Source organism: Haliaeetus leucocephalus, unplaced genomic scaffold (genome assembly GCF_000737465.1).
Source record: "Haliaeetus leucocephalus isolate CR32 unplaced genomic scaffold, Haliaeetus_leucocephalus-4.0 Scaffold184, whole genome shotgun sequence".
In the NCBI taxonomy this organism is placed as follows: Eukaryota; Metazoa; Chordata; class Aves; order Accipitriformes; family Accipitridae; genus Haliaeetus; species Haliaeetus leucocephalus.
In genome coordinates this window covers 2,000,616-2,023,086 of record NW_010972620.1, presented here as the reverse complement: position 1 = coordinate 2,023,086, position 22,471 = coordinate 2,000,616, and the positions used below count along the sequence as shown (strand labels likewise).

Sequence of the window (22,471 nt, the reverse complement as noted above, 5' to 3'; positions counted from 1 at the left end):
CAGAGAAAACAGTAATTACTTTGAGCAGAGATTCTTGGGACTCGATTCAGAGATGGGGCTGAGCAAACACGGCTGCGCCTCGGTCCCCGCCAGCCTGCGGCACCCCCAGCCCTGCTGCTTGGGGCCGGACCTCCTTTGTGCACCGTGCAGGGAAAACCTGTAAAAACGGCCTTGCAGGACCACTGAGATGGGCCAAGGGGGCTGCTGAGGAGAGAGAAGAGCTTCAGGAGCCCACGCTGGGGAATGCAGATCATTTCACAGCCCATCTGCAAAACCTAGTAGGGCCTGAAACAAAGGCTCTGAGCTTTCTAGTGCAAATGCAAGTCCTGACAGATTCGAGGCAAGTACAGGTTAAACCAGCACTTAAGCGAGGGTCCCAGCTGTGCTGGGCACTCCTGAGGACCTCCTTGAGATGACAGACCTTGGCATTGCTGTAACGGCAGCTCCAGAGGCTGCTGGTAGCGAGATGTTCCCAGTGCGTCCCTCACTGTGGGAGCAATATATGCACTCAACAGCCCTTCATTTCTGTCTCAAGGAAAGAAAGAAAAAAGAAAAAAAAAAAGAGAGCGAGCGATCCCTCTTGTTTGCTTCGTGCAGCTCTCTGCAGCAGCCATCTGCAGTCACTAACATTCAAGAGAACATTAATAAGCCAAACTGCAGTGCCGGCAAATGAGAGGAAAAACATGATATACAAGAAGGAAATGATCCCAGGCCTGCTGTGTTAACAAGAGTCTTCCCAGTTACTCCACTGGGCTTTGGATCACTCCAGATTACAGTGCTGTCTGTATTTAGTGCATGAGATGATTGTAAACATTATGGGCCATCTCAATGCTAATTAACCTTTACAAACTGACAAATTAACAGCTTGAAGTAACATAATTCCATACAAGAAAAATCTCTAAAAATCAGGATTCTGTCGTTATTTAAAGCTGCTTTTTGCAGTGTTGTTTCAGTGCTCTCTTGGTGTCCTACTCTCTGTTCTCTTCAAAAAAGCCCTGAAACAAAAGCTGAAAAGCTTATAAAATTTGGCTGGTTTGTTTGGAAGGGATTTTTTTGCCTTTTCAAAATTACCAGTTATTCCAGTAACTTGCTATATTGAGCTTGAAGGAAAAACAATTTCCTAAAATTCAGCAAAAGCAAAACATGCTTTAATAGGTCATTCAAATCTTTAAATCAAGGTAAGCAAGGCAGATAGATACACTTAATCACACAGTGAACGCAAGTCATGCCGACTTTAAAAGGACCTCCTTGATTCAGTGTCTCTGTAATCAATTTCTAATATCCAGTTCCTCATTGCTAGCAGCAGAACAGCTTGAAATCCTAAGGAAATTTGTGAAAAGAGATTTCAAATGTTTTTGCAATGCTTTTCCCAGTGTGTGCATATGCATCTGTGTATTTTTTTAACTAGATTATGCTTACTGAATGCTGATGAGCAAAATGATATTTACAGTTTCACAGTAGGAGTATATTTACAAACTAGAGAAACCATCCTCTCTTTCTTCCCTCTCCCCTCTTGTCTATTTGCATTGCCTCGCAGGTCATATGTTTCTGGCCTTGTGCAATTGTGGTCAAATATATGCCCTTGCAGACCATGGCCCAAACTGCCCCTGGATTGCACTGCTTCTCCAGCTGATCTCAGCTCGGTATCAGGCAGTTCCTCATGCCATCCCAGATTCTGGCTGAGCAGGCTGGAAGAAACCTTTTCAGAAACAACGTCTGCTTTCAGAACTTTGTCCCATGTGCTTATCTATTATCTCAGTTATTTTCGGTTCAGGGAGGAAGAAACTAGAAACCATTAGGTTGATTATAGCTTCTAACTCTATCATTTGATTGAAAGGTGAATGTCAAAGGAAATTGTTTCTTCCCAAAAGACTCCTTCAAAAGAGAGCACTTGCCACTCTGCTCTGTTTGACAGGTCTTTCTTTGACCGGTCATGCAATGTTCATACATGGCTCAATGTCAACAGCCCCTTCCATCCACTGCCTTTTAACAGACACATCCAGAAGTGCTCCTGAAGACAGTATCGAAGTCTCTGGCTGTCTCTGGAGATCAAACCTGATGGCAGCACTGCCACACATCAGAATCGGTTTCTCAAGGAATGAGTGGAAAGCATCTCAGCACTGACAAGGCTACAGTGACATCCACTCCTGTGCCTGGGAATGCAGCTGACTTGCAGTAGGGTCAGCAAATTGGGGTTACATGAGACAATGGCAAGAACACAATTCAGTGTCGGTAAAGTGGTGGTATGTCTTAATGTCCACCTATCTGGATGATTTTCCACCACGCATTATGTCTCCAGTCTGTCCATCCTTGATGACAGCATCAGCAAATCCACCAAACAGGCTGTTGCGCACACTGCATTGCAGTTGCACCTCGCAGAAATAACATCACTCCGGTTTTATTGCCCCTCTCGCAATGCTGCATCTCACCTTGCTACATGCTGCGCTGCAGGTTCACGAGACACGGGAGCTTTGGGATTGCATGGTGATGCTGGGTTCAAAAAACACAAAGCACAGATTCCTGCCCAATGTGGTTGGCCACAGCGGGCAGGTGAGCAGCCCTGCTGCAAAGGCTACCACTCCATCCACTTGGCCAGTGGCAAGAAGATGGCAGTGAGGGGGGAAACCATGCAGGGCAGACACAGCACATCCCACCCAGGGAGGCTTGGAGCAGCTCCTACTAACCTGGTTTTCTGCCCACAGCTGAGACAACTGCTCAGGAAGGGCATTTCAGAGAGCCTTAGGCTATTCTTCAGCGTGGCCCTAACCCAAGAGGACTACAGGAATGTTGTTAGTCCTCCACCCTGGATCCTGGGCTAAGGACTGGACTCTGGGTAGATATGCAGATTTAATTTTTACCCAATCCAAGGCACTTCCTCACTGAGATATTTAGGTCTCATATTCATCCTTGCTTCTCCCTGTCCCCAAATCCCATGTCCGTACTGCCAGCAATATCCAAAAGAGATAGGAGGGATCCCTGTAGTTACATAAGGGTATCTTATCGTGCTAACACCTCCTTGGCCCCTAACTCCTGTCAAAGAGGTAAAGACATTTTGGGGATGTGATGTCTGCTTCTCCTTCTCCAGTAGGAGTGGAGATGCTGGGGAACCTACGCATGGGACTTGTGTTGTTATAACTGAGCCCTGAGGACAAACGTCAGGAGCCAGGACTGATTAAAAATGGAAATGACTTACAGTGTTACCATACAAAGGAGGTGCACTCCCACCAGCTCTCGTTTACAGCACCACACTGGCCATAATGCAGTTTGTAGTGGGTCCAATTTTTTTCTTTCTCCAAGCAAACATTTTCTTCAGCTCCCCCCTGAAGCTGTCATGGAGCCAGGCGTAGAGGAAGGCATTGGTACAAGCAGACATCATTGCAAACCAGTGGCAGAGCAGCTGGATGAAGTTGAAGTACTGCTTGTCAATCAAGCTGATGTCTATGTCCTTTATCATGTTGAAGATGTGCAGAGGCAGCCAACAGACTCCAAAGGCTGCCACCACTAAAACTAACAAGCGAAAAGTCTTTCTCCTCCTTGCTCGGTCCCACTCAGCTTGGCCCTGGGTGACGTTGCCTGGGACCACACGGTTTTTCAGCTTGACCGAGATTCTCAGGTAGGACAGTGAGATGACAGCCAAAGGCAGCACGTAGGTGATGATGAGAGTGCTGTAGGCATAAGCTAAGCGATCTCTTTTCATGTGGAACCAAAACTCCTCGCAAATGGAGAAGTCCAGTTCTGGGAACTCTGCGTGGTAAGTGTGGACCAAGGCTGGGGCAGCCAAGGTACAGCTCAGCAGCCAAATAGCAGCCAGGATATAAGCACAAATAGGGATGGTGAGCCTCCTGCGGAATGGGTACACCATGGCATAATACCTATCCACAGCTATGACGGTCAAGGTAAAGACGGACACAAACACAGTGACGGGTTGCATCAGGAAAACAAAGTAGCACATGAAACGCCCGTACACCCATCCTCTGGGCTCGAAAGCATAGGCGAGTGTCAGGGGAACACAGGTTGCACACATGAGCATATCTGAGAAAGCCAGATTGCCTACCAGAAAGTTGGTGACATTGTGCATTTTTTTTGTCTTACAGATAACATAAATGAGAAGGTAATTCCCAATGACACCAATAAAAACCACTAGTGAGTAGCAGGGGATGATGAGTGGCTTGAAGGTCTGAACAAACTGGAGCCCTGAGAATAAATTGCTCGCATTGCTGTGAATTGCAGAGAGGAAGCTTTGGGAGGTTAAATTGTCCGAATTCATCATTTCCCTCCTTTTGTCATCTGCCGTCAGCTGAGTGAAGTAGTTACCACTGCACTACTCCTGCACTCAATCAGTGTGGATAATGAATGGATTACTGGCTGTCCAGCGGTTACCACATGGATAGTAAACAAGCATCCGTAAAAGCAAAAGGCAAAGTTGTAATCCTTGAGAGGCAGCTTTCAGCAATTCCTAAGAAAAATCAAATACAAGCAATTTCCATTAAAGTCCTCCTGTATTTACTATTACATCTAGGTTTTGACAGCATGCCACTTAATAAACATTTAATGCAGTGAGTACTTACTGCTGTGGTTTTTTAATCCCATATGATTTTCCTGTGGATGCCAAGAAGTGCCCTAGATGGCTGTCTGCTGCAAATCCAGGAGCGTGTGTGTGTGTGTGTCAGAGAGAGAGAGAGAATATATGAGTGAGAAAGAGGGTGATGCGCATTTACAAGCTAAGTGGAGATCAGTGTTTTTAAACAGTCTTCACTACTAGGTCATGACAGATTTGTGTATAAGCTTTTATCCCTATTGGCTGCCCTGGGTATTACGTTGCTCTTTGCGTGTTCCTTACTAATAGTAATTAGTTCTTGACTATCCTTTCAAAAATCCCCTTCTCCTTCCACTGCATCTGTAATTGCCCCTCACAGCTAAAAATCAATTTACATTCATTAACACTAGCCTGCACAGTATCTAATCCAATATTCACTTTGCCACAGTCCTCAGAGTGTCCAGAAAAGCTACCTGTGAATTTGCTGCTATAATGTGGCTCTAAAATAGAATTTTAATAACGTGCTGAAGCCAAGTAAATGTTGATGCCGCTAGAGGGACTCAGCTACGTACCCGGTGAATGAAGTTAGGATTAGGAATGTGCATTTAACATACAGCACAAAGGACCTTATTTTATTTAAATTTATTTTCTAGCAGTGGTACAATGTTTGGTCACCCATTGTGAGTATTTTCAGTGGGGTTTACACATCTTTAAAAGTAAACACATGGGAGCATCTCAAAGGAAATATTAGCACCCAAATAGCTTAGCTATAAAGGTTCACCTGCAGTGATCTACAGCAAACTGTTTCTAATACTGCAGCTTCCCAAAAATATTTGGGGTGTATCTTCATTCCTGCAGTATGTTTGCAGTCATTAACCTTTTCTGTACCAGACAGCAAGGGCTAAACAGTCTGTAAAACAGTACATACTTGTTCTATGTGGTTCAGAAATGAGAAAGTGAAAAATCAGGATAAGTGCTTAGAGAACACATGATTAAGCAGATGTCCCCATCCAGCTCTTGCCTATTGCCCTAACTCTCCCCTAACTCTCCTCCATTTCAACCACTTCTGGGACCAGGATCTCAGCTGGTGAAAAACAGTGAAACTCCACTGCATCCATTTATACCAGCTAGGGAGCTTAAAAAATAGCAACTTCTGAATACTTCAGAGCAGAGAACATTGCTAGGTTTTGCAAGGCACTCAGAAGATTTAGGCACAAATTCAATGGACAGTTTATGTCCTAACCTCTCACACTACCCTAAGGAAATATTAACCCATTATTTTCTATGAGGCTATGGGCAGGCCCACATCCTTCTTTTGATTTTATGTAACTTGACATAAACAAAAAGTTTAAATAGATTTCATTTGTGTGATAATCCTTTCCCAGAAGCTAATCTTGTGTAGTCCTTGTTCAGACCAGAGCCATTCTTCCGCAATTGCTTATGACAGATGGGCATTTCAAACATAGTAAGTGCTGACTCTGTGCTGCTGCATTTATGGTTAGATTATGCTATGGACTGGAATACGGCTATAATTCCAGCCCGAGGGGAGAACAAGCATGTAGCTGCATTGCTCAGGAGTGCCGTCCTTCACTTCATGGATGTAGTAACCTACCCATGACCCATAAGAAAAAATGGGATGTTATATCCCACTTCAGAGTCCAATCTCACCTCTCTGAGCCGGATAGGACCCAGAGGAATATAGAACCTATTTATCTCTACATACCCAAATCCAGACTAGGAGAGGGACCTGAGGGTAGAGTTGCAAAGAGGCAAGGAAAAAGGGAATTCCTACTGCTTTCACCACCCAGTGCAACCGTACTATTTGGTTATAAGCAGTGTGCTGCAAAAGTAATTCCTAAAACGCATAAATGCAGTTGTTTCACCTAATGTTGGAGAAAAGTAAGATCTGATTTAAAACCTACTGAAGTAGGATTTCAGTAGGCTTTGGATGTGGTCTCTAGTAGAAGACCAAAACACATAGAAAAATGAACAGGGGGCATACGTAAATGGCCTTCATACTGCCCACATCCTACTGGAATTATAAGGCTTACGCTAGGAAATAAGCCTCACGATAATTATCAGTGCATACCTAATAACTGAAAATCACATTTTTAACAAAGTGGGTTTTTTGTTTCGTTCCCAACAGCTGCAGAGTAGATCCAATAAACATCCTCATTGTATTCCTATGAGAAAAAGGTTTATACTTTGCTGTGTGATAATAAAAATCAACAAAATACCATCGAAAGTAGCCTTCAAGGTCACCTAAATGCTCAGTCACAAAAACCTGTAAGTAAACTTAGAGGTTCTTTTATTTCAGGCTGTACCAAGCAATCTTCCTGCATTTTCTCTTACCTTTAAATGTATTTTCTTCACCTCTGAAACCAGTAACCAGTACCATCTTCTATTTGAAGGCTCCCGCCCTATTTCTGTTAGTGACTTTATGTTTGTTTTGGCTTCAGGCAGAAAATTTCTTCAGTTCAACTGTACTCTACAGGCAAGACCTGGAAAGATAACATTTAATAGGGGCTTGAATAGAAAAAGTATTTCAACATTTTAACCACCCAAAATCCCCTTCCCTCCTCTTAAAACTGCAAATATTAACCTTGTTAGAATTTCCTAGGCTAGATGACAAAGTCATTCCTGAACTGAGTATAAGTCTACTTCACACACAAAATTTTCTAATTAAAAAAGAAAAGGTCACAGGAACTGCATTACTGTCAGATTAGAACTGTTTTGATATTCCAAGTGTATAAGGGTGCCACACATAGGAATGCTGATTAGTGTCTAATTGAAACCCTGGTCTTCCTTGAATCAATGGAAAATGTTATATCTAGAGCCAGACCAACACCTCAAAGAAACATTTCGCAGCTGAACTTTCATGATCTCTTGTGCTAACCTGTCCACATCTGTACAGACATTTTGAGTACAAACATTGTAAGCTGCTATGTGACTTTCAGAAAGTGGTAAACCTCTTAAAGCACTCACGCTGTTCCTTACTTGCATGTCTAATCATCCCTGTAGTTTCTAACTATAAGAGCATGATCTAGGAAAGAGATCTGATCCTAGCAGCTATACTTGCAAAGCTCAACAGTACTTCTTAAGCTGGCAGGCCCTCTCTTCTATTATTAGGCTTTGCAGTTTCTTCTGTCATTAAAGTCTCACAGTTTTAAGTGTTAGTTTTCTATGGTCTTGTTTATTTGACATCTGTCTTTTTCTGTAAAACACAACCTTATTTGCTTCACAGAACTCCTTTAAAAAGTCTTTCACATTCTTCCAGGAATGGTCTGTGCAGAGCAGATCAGGTGGTTCTTGCAGACCCTACAATAAAAATAGACGCTTTGCCTATTTTGAATGAAGTAGAGCTGGGGGTTCCTTTAGCAAATTCCTCTTTTGACCAACCAGGGAACAAGGTTGCGTATCACACAACAATCTCAAGACACGTCAGCCTGTCCCCCCTTCTGTCATTTAATCATACAGATGCATCCTGTCTGCCCCTGCTATGGACTGAGACATCACAGTCTCTAAACTCTAAAAACCATGTCTACAACGAAGGGGTTTGTTTGGTTGGCTTGGAGTTTTTTTGGTTGCTGTTGCTGCTTTTCTGAAATTCAAGGTACCAAACTTTGATAAACTCAGAATTCAGCTTAAAATAATTCATTAAAGCTGAAGAGGAACTTAATAATTTGAATGAAGATGAGGCTCAAGTTTAAGTCAAAACATGCTTGAGGTTGCATGTTAACTATAGAATAGGGGCTCTACTCTTCTCTGTATGCACAAAATTCTTAGTCTGCTGAGCAAAGTGAGATGAGAAAAGTGAGCTGATTCCTTAGATGACAAAGATCTTGTGCTAAAATAAAGGTAACACTGTAAAAAGTGAGGGAAAATACAAGTGGTTTCCTGGGAATGAAGGCGCTGGATCACAACTACCACAAAAAGGCAAAAGCCAAATGTAGAAGTGAATCAACTCATACTGTCAGGAGCTAGCTAATCCCCACTGCCAGGTTCTGCAAGAACTGGTACATGGAACTGTCGAGTGAGAAATAAGGGCTTTTCCTGTCTTTATGGCACAGGAACACAACTGTGTGACTGAAGAAAAGCAAATGGGCCACCTGTCCATAAGAAAAGGAAAGGAGGGGATGTGATGAGAAAGTGTAGGAGACAGAATGGAACACCAAAGGAAGTTTTTGTCAAATGAACCTTCCATCTATGTGTTATTAAACTGCTTTTTCTCAACGTAGGATATGTAGTAGTTCTTCTCAGTTTGGGTTTGCATAACACAGGTGATAGGGTAGGATATGAGAAACCATCATCTATACCAGAATCCTAAGAACTGTGAGGTAGGCAAAGAACAGCAACATTTATGAAGGAATTAGACCAGAAGACAGCAACTAGTCACGCTGCTCAAGAACCTTGCTTGGAATTGACCAGCCTTGGTAGCTCTTTCCATTTTATTGTGTTAGCACAAAAAGGAGGAGCACACTGACTGAATTGGATAGAACCACCAAGTTTGGAACCAGAGACCATATGGAGGATGACTGCACAATTACACAGAGAAACTCTGAAAACCCCAAGGAACATGGGAGGAAGTTTGATACCATTACAGAGGAAAAACCTGTCATAAAAGACAGGATCAAGGTCACCTGATAATAAGCATTTTCACTATGGCTTAGGATGGAGTAAATTCTGTTGCAGGTCTATACAAAGGAGCAGGCAGTGCATTTGAAAGTGCAAGGAAAAGAAAATCTACTACTTTGTGACAGGTTCCAGGGTGAATTTGCCTCTACTTTGTTACATTCTCTGGACCATTTTCTTGCTATAAGTGCCTATTCACCAGACCAGAATTGCACTGTATTCTTTAAAAACACTGGGAGGGTGGTAAACCCCAGGGCAGGTAAAGATGTACTTAAGCTAAGGAACAGTACTAATGAAAGAACAAATTCAGCATGGGCAAATTTAGGTTGGAAAGTAAAACACTTCTAAGTGGGAGGGCAACAAATTGCCCCTTGGAAGTGCTGGCTTTTGGAATAATCAATGTATTATGGGGGATAAAACACCTGCTTTTAACAGAAAGCTTGACCCATTTATCACATGCATGTGGTATGATTTCTTGCGTGTGGATTGGGCTTCAGGACGTTTCTTTCCATTATTCATCAACATGGATTTAGACTTTGGCCTTCGCTTACTCGTACTTGAAAATAACTCCACTATCACCTTTTTCCATAGCATTCCCCTCGATAATGTTCAAAAGATAGAATTAAAATTTATATACATGCACAGCCACACACATGGGCATAGCTGAGACTAAGTCCTAAGATGTTTCTAGTGTTCTTTGTGGTTCTTCAATGGGAAGATTTGTGCACTAGTGCCTGTGCAGATCAACTAGAACAGCACTTGAATATTTGCCAGATGAACTTTCACTGTTGCTGATCTTGGCACCTGCCCAGAGCAGCTGATCTACAAAGTAGGGAGAAAGGTAGGGTCAGCAGAGTCAGTCTGTAAAAATACACGAGCAGGTGTACAAGAAGCTGGGAGGGAGCATAGACAGGACAGGTGACCCGAACTGGCCAAAGGGATTTTCCATACCATAGAACGTCATGCTCAGTATATAAACTGGGGGGAGTTGGCCGGGAGGGGCAGATCGCTACTCAGGCATCGGTCAGCAAGTGGTGAGCAATTGCATTGTGCATCACTTGTTTTTTTCTTGTTTTTTGTTGTTGGGGTTTTTTTAGTTTTATTCCTTTTCATTACTATTATTATTATATTTTATTATTGTTATTCTTAGTATTACATTTTATTTTACTTTAGTTATTAAGTCGTTCTTATCTCAACCCATGAGTTTTACTTTTTTTCCGATTCTCCTCCCCATCCCACTGGGAGGGGGTGAGTGAGCGAGCAGCTGCGTGGTGCCTGGCTGCTGGCTGGGCTTAACCCACGACACCTTCCTGCAAGATTGCTACCCAGAGACTTGATACAAGCAGGCTTCATTCCCCCACATCCTCACCCTCTTAAGATTTCCTTTGCCAGCCAAACCCACGCAGGAATTAATGACCAAAAAAGAAGCTGACCTGATTTTTTTTTTTAATGTTAGGTTTTGATGTACAGTTTTGTTGTTGGGTTGGATTTTTGGTTTTTGTTTTAAAATTCTAAGCACAGGATAAGTAGGTTAAATGCTATGATGATTCAAGAGGTATTCATGTTGAATTTGTTGATCAAGCAAGCTAAAGAAGAATTTTGCTGAAAAATAGGGACTGGGTGAACAATTCTAATCATCTCCCAGTTGTCTGGACAGACATCAATAGAATTTAAGATTTGTCTTACAGATCCTTCTGTAAAACCACCACTGAAATAAAGGCTTATCATGTTACAGTAAGTGACAGTTGCTGTCTTCAGAGTTCCCATAGACAGGATATACAACACTACAAAAAAAAGTGGGGCAAAACCTTCAGAAATATCAGAGCTAGACGTTTCCTTCTTCATTTATAACTATGATTCTAGGCAATGGTGCTGACATATCACGATAAAGTGTGCTTACTTTTTTTTTTATAGCTAAGTCAGGACTAACCTGGGAGAAGGTATGTGAATGTCTCTGATCTAAAGGCTGAAAGGTTCCTCTTACGAGGAGGGGTTAAAACGAAAAAGTATGAAGGCAGATTTGCACATCCATCAGATCCAACAGTTCCTACCCCTCCAGAAAAACTGGCATTTCTCCTCTGCTCACAAGCCCTGAAGGGATGTAGAGTGCAGTACCAATCCATGCCCCAAGCTAGAACAGACTGTGGGAATTAGGCTCCCAGAAACACCTGCAGATTGAATGCTGAGCCCTGGAGAAATGTTAGAAATGTTCCCTGAAGACATAAACAGCCAGGAGTCGGGGTCACGCATGCGGTTTAGCCTTGGTGGAGCAGAGGGCCGCCGAGAAAAGCTGTCGGCCGACGCTTGATCCTTTGCAGCAGCAGGGCGGCGTATAACTGATAACGGTCATTGCCACAGCGCCGCGGGGAATCCGTGCCCCTCCGCACTCCCACGCTGCTGGGGTCTGAACACCTCCCAGGAGGCAGGCACCCACGGGAGTCTTCCTCCTCCCCGTCTTCCTCCTCCCCACGCCCTCTCCCTGCGGGCAGGGGACCGGGCGCGGCGCCTGCAGCACCACGGACAGCGCCCCGCGCTCCCGCCACGCCCCGCCACGCCCCGCCCCGGCTCAGAGCAGCCCGGGGGTGAGTTGGGGTTACGGCTTCAGCCGAGGATGAGCTTCTGTCCCCGCCGTGTGACAAGGCAGGTCAGCCCAGACGGCCCCTGAAAGGCGAGGGCAGGTCTCGGAAAATCCCCCGCCCTGCACCCGGGACTTCCCACGCCACCGGCAGAAGGGACTCTGCCCACAAAAACACTCGGGGTGTTTTTTTGAAACACTTGGGGTTTTTTTGAAAAAACAGGCAGGCCAGCCGTTACACAGAACCCCACACCCAAAGGGGATCTCTCCCCCAGAGCTAAAGAAGGAAAAAGCATTTCATTCTTCCTGCGTGATCCCAAAGTGCCCATCTACCCTGGTGATGGGTAAAGGGAAGAAGCAGAAGAGACCGACTGCTACCTACCTGCTGTTCCGTAGTGACCACATTGCCAGAAGTAAACTTGCTGGTTTCATGGGGCAGTGAGTTCAATTAATATCTGTCAAACAGAAATGGAAAAACCCCAGAGGAGCAGCATCATTCCAGCAGTTCTCAGTTGTTTATATAAAGTACTAAAATTCAACTTCTGTTTAATTAAATATCCCACTAATGACAATCTGCCCTGGAGCTTTCAAAACTCTTAATACTAAAGGTTTGTCTGGAGGACTGTCATCTAGGTTGATTATAGTTTGCATAATAACATTGTGTAGAGATAACACTACTATTTGGCAATGCGTTGTTCTGCTCTATCGTGCAAATTCGTGTTCAAAAAAAAGGGGGAGGGAGAAATTGGACTTTAATAACCTACATCATCAGGAGAAAAAAACAGTCTAACAGAACTTTTAATGAAGTCTTCTGTATGTTTTCAGCACAGTTCCATTTAGACTAAGGAAGTGATATTTAAAAAAAAGAAAATAAAATATTTTCCAGTGTATTCACAGCCAGGCTGGTTTACGGCCACCTCCCCCTCCAAATGTACAGATCTATATTTGTTATCAGGACTATTTTCTCACGCGTGTGTGCGTGTGTGCGTGCGCGCGCGCACGCGCATATCGTATCCATTTTAGCTATGCTTCAAGAGCTGGGTTTATTCTCTTTCTTTGTCTCCATTTCTCTTGCATAGCAGAATTTGGCTGCTTAATTTTTCCTGCTTCAGTGTCATTCACAGCAGCCATTAAAGGCATCCGTTGTTAGATGAGCAAAATATGGAGCAGAAAATGCTTAATGTGGAAGAAATTAGAAGAATATACAAAGTGAATGATCGTTCCACAATGACTCCCACTGCAGTGACTTACCCCCACACACCACTTCTCTTGTTTATTCTTTCATGTTATTCTGATATATGTGGTAGCACTGGTTATAAAAGACAATACTCCTGACTTGAGATTCTCTTCTTACAAAAATCAATGTGAATTTTGCTGCAGATTTCAACGGTGCTGAGGTTCTCCCCTGCTCTTTAACATATTTGCTTCACAATGCTCCTCTCTATCTTTGTTAGCTTTTTCCTATCTTTTTAATACAAGAAGTTCAAAACCACAAAGACCATCAGACTTCCTTTACTGCGACCACTTCTGGCTCACCTCTTTCAGCCCTTCCTTTGGATACTCTTCCACTGTTTAACGAGTCTTACCAAGCAGGAATCCAGCCCCATCTGTAGAGTTCCTCAGCTCATGTTAATCATCAGCCCTATTATTCCCCATGGATACTAACCTATTACCTGATTGCTATTAGATTGAGAGTTTAGTCTCTTTAAGAAGTGTTTTGTTCATTTTTTGACTGCATTTGTGATGGGAGAATTGTTTTTATGTATGGGCTTTGTTGAGTACATGAGCAGCAGCAAAAGTCACAGTTTAGCTCTAATTTTATGAACACTTTTGTTTTCAGCTGAATGCATTGACTGAACTACCATCGATTAGAAGATTTGAACATGCAATGTCTACAGTAAATATCTATCCCAGAATTTATCCATTTTTCCACAGACATTTTTGTTCTACAAAACAATTCTGGTTTACTTTGCATGATTTCTAAAAGTCTGTTATCCATGGTCACTAGCTTCAGGGCTGGATGTGACCACCGTCTGATGATGGTGAATGATAGCAAAAGGTGGTCCCATTACTGCTGCTCTGTTGTGGCTGTTCTGCTCTGAGATATGCTACTTGAGGCAGAGAAATTTGCTCTCCACCCCCCCCCTTTTTTTTAAATAGGACATTCTTTCCTCCTTTCTAGGTGACTCTACCACAAACCCAGTCCCTACCGTTTCATTAAACAAGCGAACTCCACTGTTTTATGTGTGTTGATTTCATATTCATTAACTAAAGCATGTGGGGACCTTAACCTGGAATTTCACATTCTGTTAGCTTTGCTAAAAACTTGCAGTAAAACAATGCAATGTCAAAATAACTAATGGCTCAAGTGCAGTACTTCCTGATACTACACAATACATGAGGAGAGCTTGGCTGAAACCTGTGAGGTTTTGCACATCCTGGATGCTTACATTTCTTACATCCTTTTACATATATTTGTTTCATCATGGCAACAGAATAATGCTCTCTTATCAAGAAACATAAGTATTATGTTTCAGATGTTTCATTCCTAGTAATAGCGAATCATGAGAACTATATCCTCTAATTACAGTAAAATGAAAAAATCTCCATAGAAGTGAGTTGATATATGCTACATAGGACTCATTTATTATTTTAACCTTATTGCTCTAGTAGGACTCCGGGTGTTCAGAGAGACACGCAATCAGCATTACTTATTGAACAAGGTAAGACCTGCCCAAACAGAAGACAACTTAATCACTGCAAATGTAACAAGCCAAGAATCCCACAGCATTTTATGCACAATAATGAACATGTCTTTCTGACAACAAGCAAAGATCACTGTCATCTCCATACTAGATAGGGTGAAGCTGAGGCTGGATAATTTTTACCCTGGAGCAGGACAGATATTGCTAGTAGAATTGACAAGGGAATCTAGATCTGCTAATATCCTACCTAGGCAAACCACCTTTCACTATTACTATATGAGGTGTCATCACTCCAGAGGAACAAGAAGGTAAGGCAAGAATTTCTCATTAACCATTCTCCCCTTCCGCTGTTTCTTTTCCAACATTGTAAAGCCTAGAGTCAAGCAGATGAAATCATAAAACACAGCCCTAGGCAACAAACTTCTCCAAAGCCTTTTCTGAAGATGCCCACACTATTGTATTTTCAAAAAAGCCAAAATTCTATCCTATATCAGTAATGGTTCCTATTTTTGGTTCTAGTAGGGAAAAAGCTTTTAAGCCTAGTTACAGCTTTACTTGGCAAAACATTATACAATATTCTGGTTAATAGAAAATGAAGGGAAAAACCCCACTGAATTCTGACATCACAGTTAGCCTCTCTGAGCACTGAAATAGTCTTTTTACAGTCATGAACCCAAATCCCCTTCTTTTGAATAGCTTGGACAGAAGTGGTGCATCTTGAAAACAGAACAGAAAACATTGTTGATAGGAAGTGATTAAGTAAGATGTGTATGTAGAAGTTCAGAGGAAATGGAGTATCTATATTTATTTAAGCTATTCTTTTTTCTTTTTTTGTTGTTCCCACTGAGTATTTTAATTGAAAAATACCCATGACATCTTCTAGAATATTCAGGAAAATACACCATCAAATGGCAATTTATAAAATTCTATTAAATCCTGAAATAACAGCAGCAGATGATGCCATGTTGAATGAAGTGAAACACTTGGAGGAGTTGTGGGGATGACACTGGCATTGACATATAGTTTTCTGTGCAAGCCTATAGGCCACAATCTTCAAAGCAGAGCTAAAGGGCTACTCTGTCTGCATCCAGATCACGAGCCAGAAGAAATCAAGTTCGTTCCTTTTTGCTCCCCAGTCTTGTTTGGGTTTACACCAAATAGCCTTGGCCCACAAGGGACAGGGCTCCGAGCTGAAAGAAGGCAGCAGACATGAAACTCACCTTTAGGATCTGAAGACAGACAGAGGCCATAAACATTGTGATGTGGGTACCCACATCCCCCATCTTCTTCTCAGCCACGTGTCAGCTTAGCCATGCTCCCAGGCAAATGTGTTTCAAATCTTCGTTTGTATCCTTGGGAAAAATGGAGCTACCATGACTCTGGAGCCTGAATACCTGGGGTCTATTCCCTGATCAATGACCTTCTGCATCTAAGATTCAAGCTGTGATTTTAACCCTAGAAACCCATCTTTGCCATCAGTGCAGTAACATGGGATGATGAAAATAACCCCCCATTCTGGCTTTAAATATTCAAGATTAGAATTCCCCTTCACATGACCTCTGAACCAAACCTACATAGCCCTGGGTTCACACCTCACTTCATGAAGGGAAGTTTTAACAAATTGTGATGAAACCTCAATAGCTGAAAGCAAGACAAAGGCATCTTTTAATCGTCAAATTAGCTGGAGGGAAGAGCTGGAACTGCTTTCAGTCTGGAAAGAAGGGGAAATCATTAAAGGAAATCATCCCCTTTTCTTTTTCCAAGTAATTAGAAGAACCATCTGTATGTTCATACCACTACAGTTAAGGGTGCAGATTAGCATTTCAGAGAGATTTGAGTTCAACCAGCGATACTTTGATGTGTTAACATGAATGATGCTAAAATTTCTAAGGCTCTCAATGTTATGCAAGTTAAAAAGGGTACACATGTCACTTTCCAGTCACTCTTTTCAAATGACTATTCAGCGGAGCCAATTTGACATTCAGAGAATTTTCCTTTTATCTCCAAAAGCATATTAAAAAAATAATATGTTCCCATTAAAATAAATATAGTATTTACATAATGCCCAGCTATAACCCTGTGGATCTGTACTGCTAGGCTGTGCAACACATGCTGCCATAATGAAATCAAAATTGTACAACAGGCTTATTAAAAAATCCAGATATAAACAAGTTAAGTAAACCTTTTATTTATGACTGGTTTTACCCAACAGGAAAAATAATCCCTCAAATATTTCTTCTGTGATTTACAAGGGTATAGAAAAATTTCAGGCACAAAGACATAAATAACTAAAGCACACTGAAAAGAGAAAATGAAAACAGAAAAGTTCCTCAGACTTAGCTTCACGTATATAAAATACAACATTCGCTAGTGTGGGACCACCTTTGGATAATCTGGAAACAAATCTTTCCCATTATTAGTTCTCTGAGTACTATAGAAATCTGCATTTGACCTGAGGCAGAATGGAAATTATAAGATAATATAATAGACCCTGCAGACCTCATAAATAAAAGACCATGGGATGTCTAAATCATTCAATACGGACCTCTCCATGATTGAAATTAACTCATATGGATAAACGGAGCTGAATTCAGTTTTCCCAAGATCCTTTGTGACTGTCCAATTCTCTTAATATACTTGTTCAAGTCATTAGACAAAATTCTGCCCATTTATTTACCAATAAATGGTAAACTCCAGCTCCAGCAAGTCTAGAATTGCCCTCCGGGAACCTGAGTCTGTCCTCATCGTCCATCATTATAACTAATCAATTAACTTAAAATAAAAATGCATGTCTCAGGAAAGAGAGCTTTAAGTGATGGCCACAACTTTATATTTCCCAGCCACATAGTGAAAAGAGCATCTTTTCCCTTGAAACAAAATGAAATTGCCAAAGAAAATCACAATACTCTAGAGCTGGGCTTTGCAAACCACTAACAGCTCTCACCATTTCTTACAGACCACTCTGTTCAGGACAGCCAAAACCAGTGGACTCTGGGGTGTTATTCTTTCTGGACCAATTTCCAGGACACTTTAATGACAACTAGCTGTATTGTTTCACTCATGGAATTGGAAAAGCAAAACAAAATACATAAAGAGAGAAGGTACACAAATAGAGGCCAAAAAAAAATATTTAATATGGTTTATACACACAAGAATTTAGCCTTTTTCCCCATGCTTGGGCATGGTTTGTGGAGAATGTGAGTTCCTCAAATTTGGAATTTTAGTCTGCAGAACATACTCTAAAGGAAAATGCTGCCACTCAATCCGCAAATGAGGAACTAAAATATGAAGTAGCTAAGCAAATTTCTCAAGAGGAGAAAGAACTAGTAAGAGAGAGAGAGACAGGTGTTAAACCCCCATTAGTAACCCCTGCAATGCCTTTGCTCCATAAATGAAAGCAGAACATGGAGGGTGTTTGTCCAAATGGCAGTGGCTCAAAATTTGAAGAATGACAGGGGAGGAAAGAAGCAATTTATTTTGCTGCATTGATTTTTGCAAAAGAGCTAATATCACAGTGTCATCTCACCACCATGTCCAGGATTTTTGTCCTTGACTTCTACGGGCCAAGAATTTTACCGAGACGATATTAAAATGATGTGGCTAAAGTACTCTATTGATTAATTCAATTTAAATTAAAAGGCGCCATGTGGCATACTGACCTGATTGAATTTGAACACACACAACCAAGATGAAATGGTAAGCTGTAATGCCTTCTCAGCATTCATGTTTCATAATGAGAGAGTTTCCTGCTAAAATAGATTATCAATTAATACAGTGTGATAATCTGTGGCAGAGGTAGATATTCACAAGGACTAAATTTAGCCGAGTGAGATATATCTCCTTGGGCTTCCAGTGGGGTCAGAGGGACAAGAGACTGCAAGAGGGTAGTTAAAAAGCAGCCAAGCTCATCTACTGAATGGTTGGGTACCCAACTTTACCAGTCCCTTATAAAATGGCACCCAAGGAGTCTGTCTTCGGTTTCACACTTTAGAAACCCTTCATCCCCATTTGTGAAAGGATGGGCTTTTTCTGCTACTTCGTTTTTTTTGCTATTCTGTTAAACTTAATTGGTTTAAGAGCTGTTAATATATGTCAGGATTATATTCTCTGATTAACACCTGTTACTCCTTGCTTCGATTACTCAGACACTCTTAAACTAATTTTTTACTATATAGTATGTAACTTCAACATCAAAAGGGCCTAGAAGGACAGATCTTAATGAGCAGAGTAAAATAATTTAGTATAGCTACAGTGCTTGCCCACACAAAATACCCCATTACCAAGGGAGCAGTTTCCCTTTTGTCCCATTTCTCTCTGAAGTTAATGCTACTTGACTACAATGAATCACAGTAGATGGTGTTTCTCATTATCTGGACAGCAAAAGTAGTCTATAATTCATAATAAAGCAATTTTTAAGCCACTTGAAATGCTTTTTGCACTTAGACTTACTCTCTGCCGTGTACAGCAGGAGTTGCCTCCATCCGGTCTAGCGGGTTGGTTGCTGTACACAGACTTATTTCACGTGACTTTAATTACACACTGCTTGAAGGCTACCAAAATGCTGCAGAAGCAGCAAGGAAGGAACAAGATAGCAAAGAGATCACAGAAGCTGTGACCGGCTGAAAAACATATTTCATGTCAATGGGGCTTAGAGGAAACAATCACAAGCATTTGCTCATTTGTTAAAGGTGAAACAGAAACAAAGTTGTGAGAGCCTGAAATGCAAAGACTGGGATATCTACACATCCTTCTCATGGGAAAAGACACATCTAAGCTGTTGGAGCCATTTGTTTGCATTAGGTTATCAAAGATCAGACACCATGTCCATAAACCTAAGAAAGAGATCTGGAGGGCTCAGCAGAGGTGTGCATTTGGTGCAAAGGAGTGGGCAAAAGAAGCCCTGTAGATTCCCCTACAGTTCACTGCATCAGCCTGACAGAGTCTTCCAAGTCACGTAACATGGCCATAGCCTTGCTGCTGTATAACCACCGCTACCCTTGACAGCATAGCTGGAAATGGTGTAAATCAGCTGCCATAAATGGGTGCAGCTCTGTGGCTCCGAGTCTAAATTTGTGTTAATTATCCAATTGGAGAGTCTAACATTACTCAACTGGAAGCACAAGACATTAACTCCAGCCAAAGAAGGAAGTATCCTGCTGTAAGACTCAAAAGCGGAGACTCAGGCTGCTTGTAGGGTATTATTGACACCAGGCAGGGCCAACGTGGTCTGCACTGCATCGTCCCTGCACGTGATGAGGCATTTGGAGTCTTCCCTTTAAGTCAACAGACTTTCTGTCACTGACTGCCATGTAAACAATTTAGGGTCCTCATTATCCCAGACATCTAATAAGTTGGTCCATGAAAAGCATTTATAATGTAAGATACGTACCTTACATTCCCCGTACCACAGTAGCTGTCCCACACTCACGTCCGTTACAACCTGGTCACCATGTTGCTCTCAGCTCCCCATTGTAATCACCAACCCATAGGACTCACTGGCACTGGGAATATCTAGTAGTATGGTTAACGTTAGTGCTAGGGACAAAAAGAAGCTGAAGAACTAACTGTTGCAGGACTCATTTGTTAACCAGATGTTTCTCAGATTTTCTAATCTCATAATAATGTAATCTTTCACAGGAACCCCCTCCCCCACACACACATGTACTGTCCTATCACAGCTGTTAAATTTTACAAGTTAATAAAAGTTTGGTGTTGAAAGCTTGGTCTTTCTGCCCAACATTATGATGCCTAATTATTTTATACAGATGTTATCTAGATATACACAGCTATCTACAGAATATCTACATATTTTGAAAAGAAAAAATAGAAGTAACTCCAAAAATAAGGAACAGGGATAATTTTGGGTGGCAATGAGGCACAATGATGTGTGAAAAAAGGTGTTTGAGAAGGAACATGAAGAATCATGCAGTTAATGGACTATGTTATATACATATTATATAATTATGATGTATATGTTATATATAAGGCATGAATCATACCTGCTTTCTATACTTTCACCAGGAATACGATCCAGGTATGTAAATGAGACTTGAAAGGTTTTAGTATGGAAGGGTGGAGAAATATTCCCATAACAGGAGGTGAAAGGGGCAAATTATGACTATGGAATGAGGTGTGGAATAGTAACTACAAGTCAACAATGACCAAATCTTCCTGTTCTTTGCCCCTGAATAGTACTTGTGAATTTCTGAGTCATAAGCTCAGTCCGTGACTAAATGAAATTAAATTGCGTAATAGAAGCATAGCAGCACTAGGTTATCTAACCTATCTAGTCCAGCAGCCTATCTCTAGTAATATCTCTTGGGAGAAGAAAAGGGGGAGCAGAAATAGTATACAGTGATGCTTTCCCTGTGATGGCCTTCCAGCAATCAACATTTTAGGTTCTTCTTTTAAGCCAGCCATTTAATCCAGAGAGGCTTGTTCCATGGGCTTTTCTTCCACAAATTTGTCTAATTGTTTTCTGAACTCCATTCATCACATATCCAAAACAATCCTAGCCAAAAAAGTGCCGCATTCTAATAAAGCAGCTTTGGGTTTTAAGCCTATTACCTGATTGATAACTTTATGGGTTGCTTCCTAATTTCTGCTTCCTCAAGGTCTACCACATAGTTTGCTTGCTACACTGAACCCATAAAGTTATCAATCAGGCAATAGATTTAAAAACCAAAGCTGCATAATTGAAATGTGACACCTTTTTGGCAGAGATTGTGTCTGAATGCCTGACTTAGCCTACAGAGCAACCAAAAAGAAAAAATCTTTAGTACTTTCAAAGGCACAGTTTGAACTTCAAAACAGTTCTAGCCTACAGTACCTGGCACTTCTGCATAATTAGAAAAAAATGCTGTTGGGATGTTGTCACTAAAAGTGATCAACATAACAACAGATATTACATGAAACAGAGATATCTTATTGTTAAATTTTAATAAGTTTTTGTTCTCCATCCCTTCCTCAGCAATTCTCTCCTGTCTTCATTAGTTAATTAGTTCTGCCTGGAGCAGTGAGCTTGTGATGCTTAAGAAAAAAACCCAGAAAATCAGTAATTCAAGAGACCCTCAGAAGCTTTGATCATTTGTTCTCTCATTTTAACCTACAAATCTTTCCTTTTTTCTCTTTGAATATTCCTGCTATGAATTCCCATAAGAGAGTCTTAAATGCTGTTGCTGAGGTCCTTTCAGGTGAACTTGTTGCTATAGAGAGTTCTCCACAGGAGCTGGATGCTGTGGAATAAACACATTAACCAGCTAGTCAGAGCTTCTCCAAATGATTAAGCATCTCTAATGACATACCAAAGATGTGAATAAGCTCAGCATTTTTGACTTCTAATTTCACCCCCTCAACAAAAACAAAGAGAAGGCAGCCGTGAAACCGTGTTGAGCTGGCCAGTGATTCACTAGTGTTAGCACTGCAATAAGTTACCACAAGCCTCATCCAAAATCAACAACAGTGTTTACTTCTCCACACAACGCTCGCTTCTCATTTGTCCTGCAGTAACTTAATTAATTCATAATTTAATAATTAAGAATATATTGCATCTATTATTCATCTTAACAAGATCAGCAGCTTAATCTCAGATGAAAAGAAACTGAATATTTTTGAAAACTCCGTGCATATGATCTGGTAACAATATTGATTTAGTTTGCATAGTTAGTGCTAATAGCTAGAAATACTACTAGAAGGAAACACAAAATGCATTTTAAAAAATTTTTCCTTCTCCAAGTAACAAACCTCATCATTGACCTTTTTGTTCAAGTGCTGTCTACATGAGATTCACCCATTTCCCAGCAGAGGCACTGATGTCAGGTTAGGCAATTTATTGGAATTTAAACTCATTTGTAATTTAAAACTATTCATCAGAGCACTTGGATTATTTTATTTACTGGATGACTGGAAAGTTAATATTGCAACAATGAATTTCCCAACGTAAACTGCTTGCAGAATGATAATCACACTATAAATCCTCAATATAACTGTTTTAAAATATGTGTTAGTGAAACTCACAAACCA

General features: G+C 41.3%; 1 protein-coding gene across 1 annotated transcript; it reads right to left on the bottom strand.

Annotated features, from left to right (window-relative positions):
• Window positions 1-3,214: 3,214 nt before the first annotated feature.
• Window positions 3,215-4,297, bottom strand: PRLHR (prolactin releasing hormone receptor). The gene has a single exon (XM_010564695.1). The coding sequence runs from the start codon at window positions 4,268-4,270 to the stop codon at window positions 3,236-3,238; it is 1,035 nt and encodes a 344-aa protein (XP_010562997.1). The 5' UTR covers window positions 4,271-4,297; the 3' UTR covers window positions 3,215-3,235.
• Window positions 4,298-22,471: the final 18,174 nt, after the last annotated feature.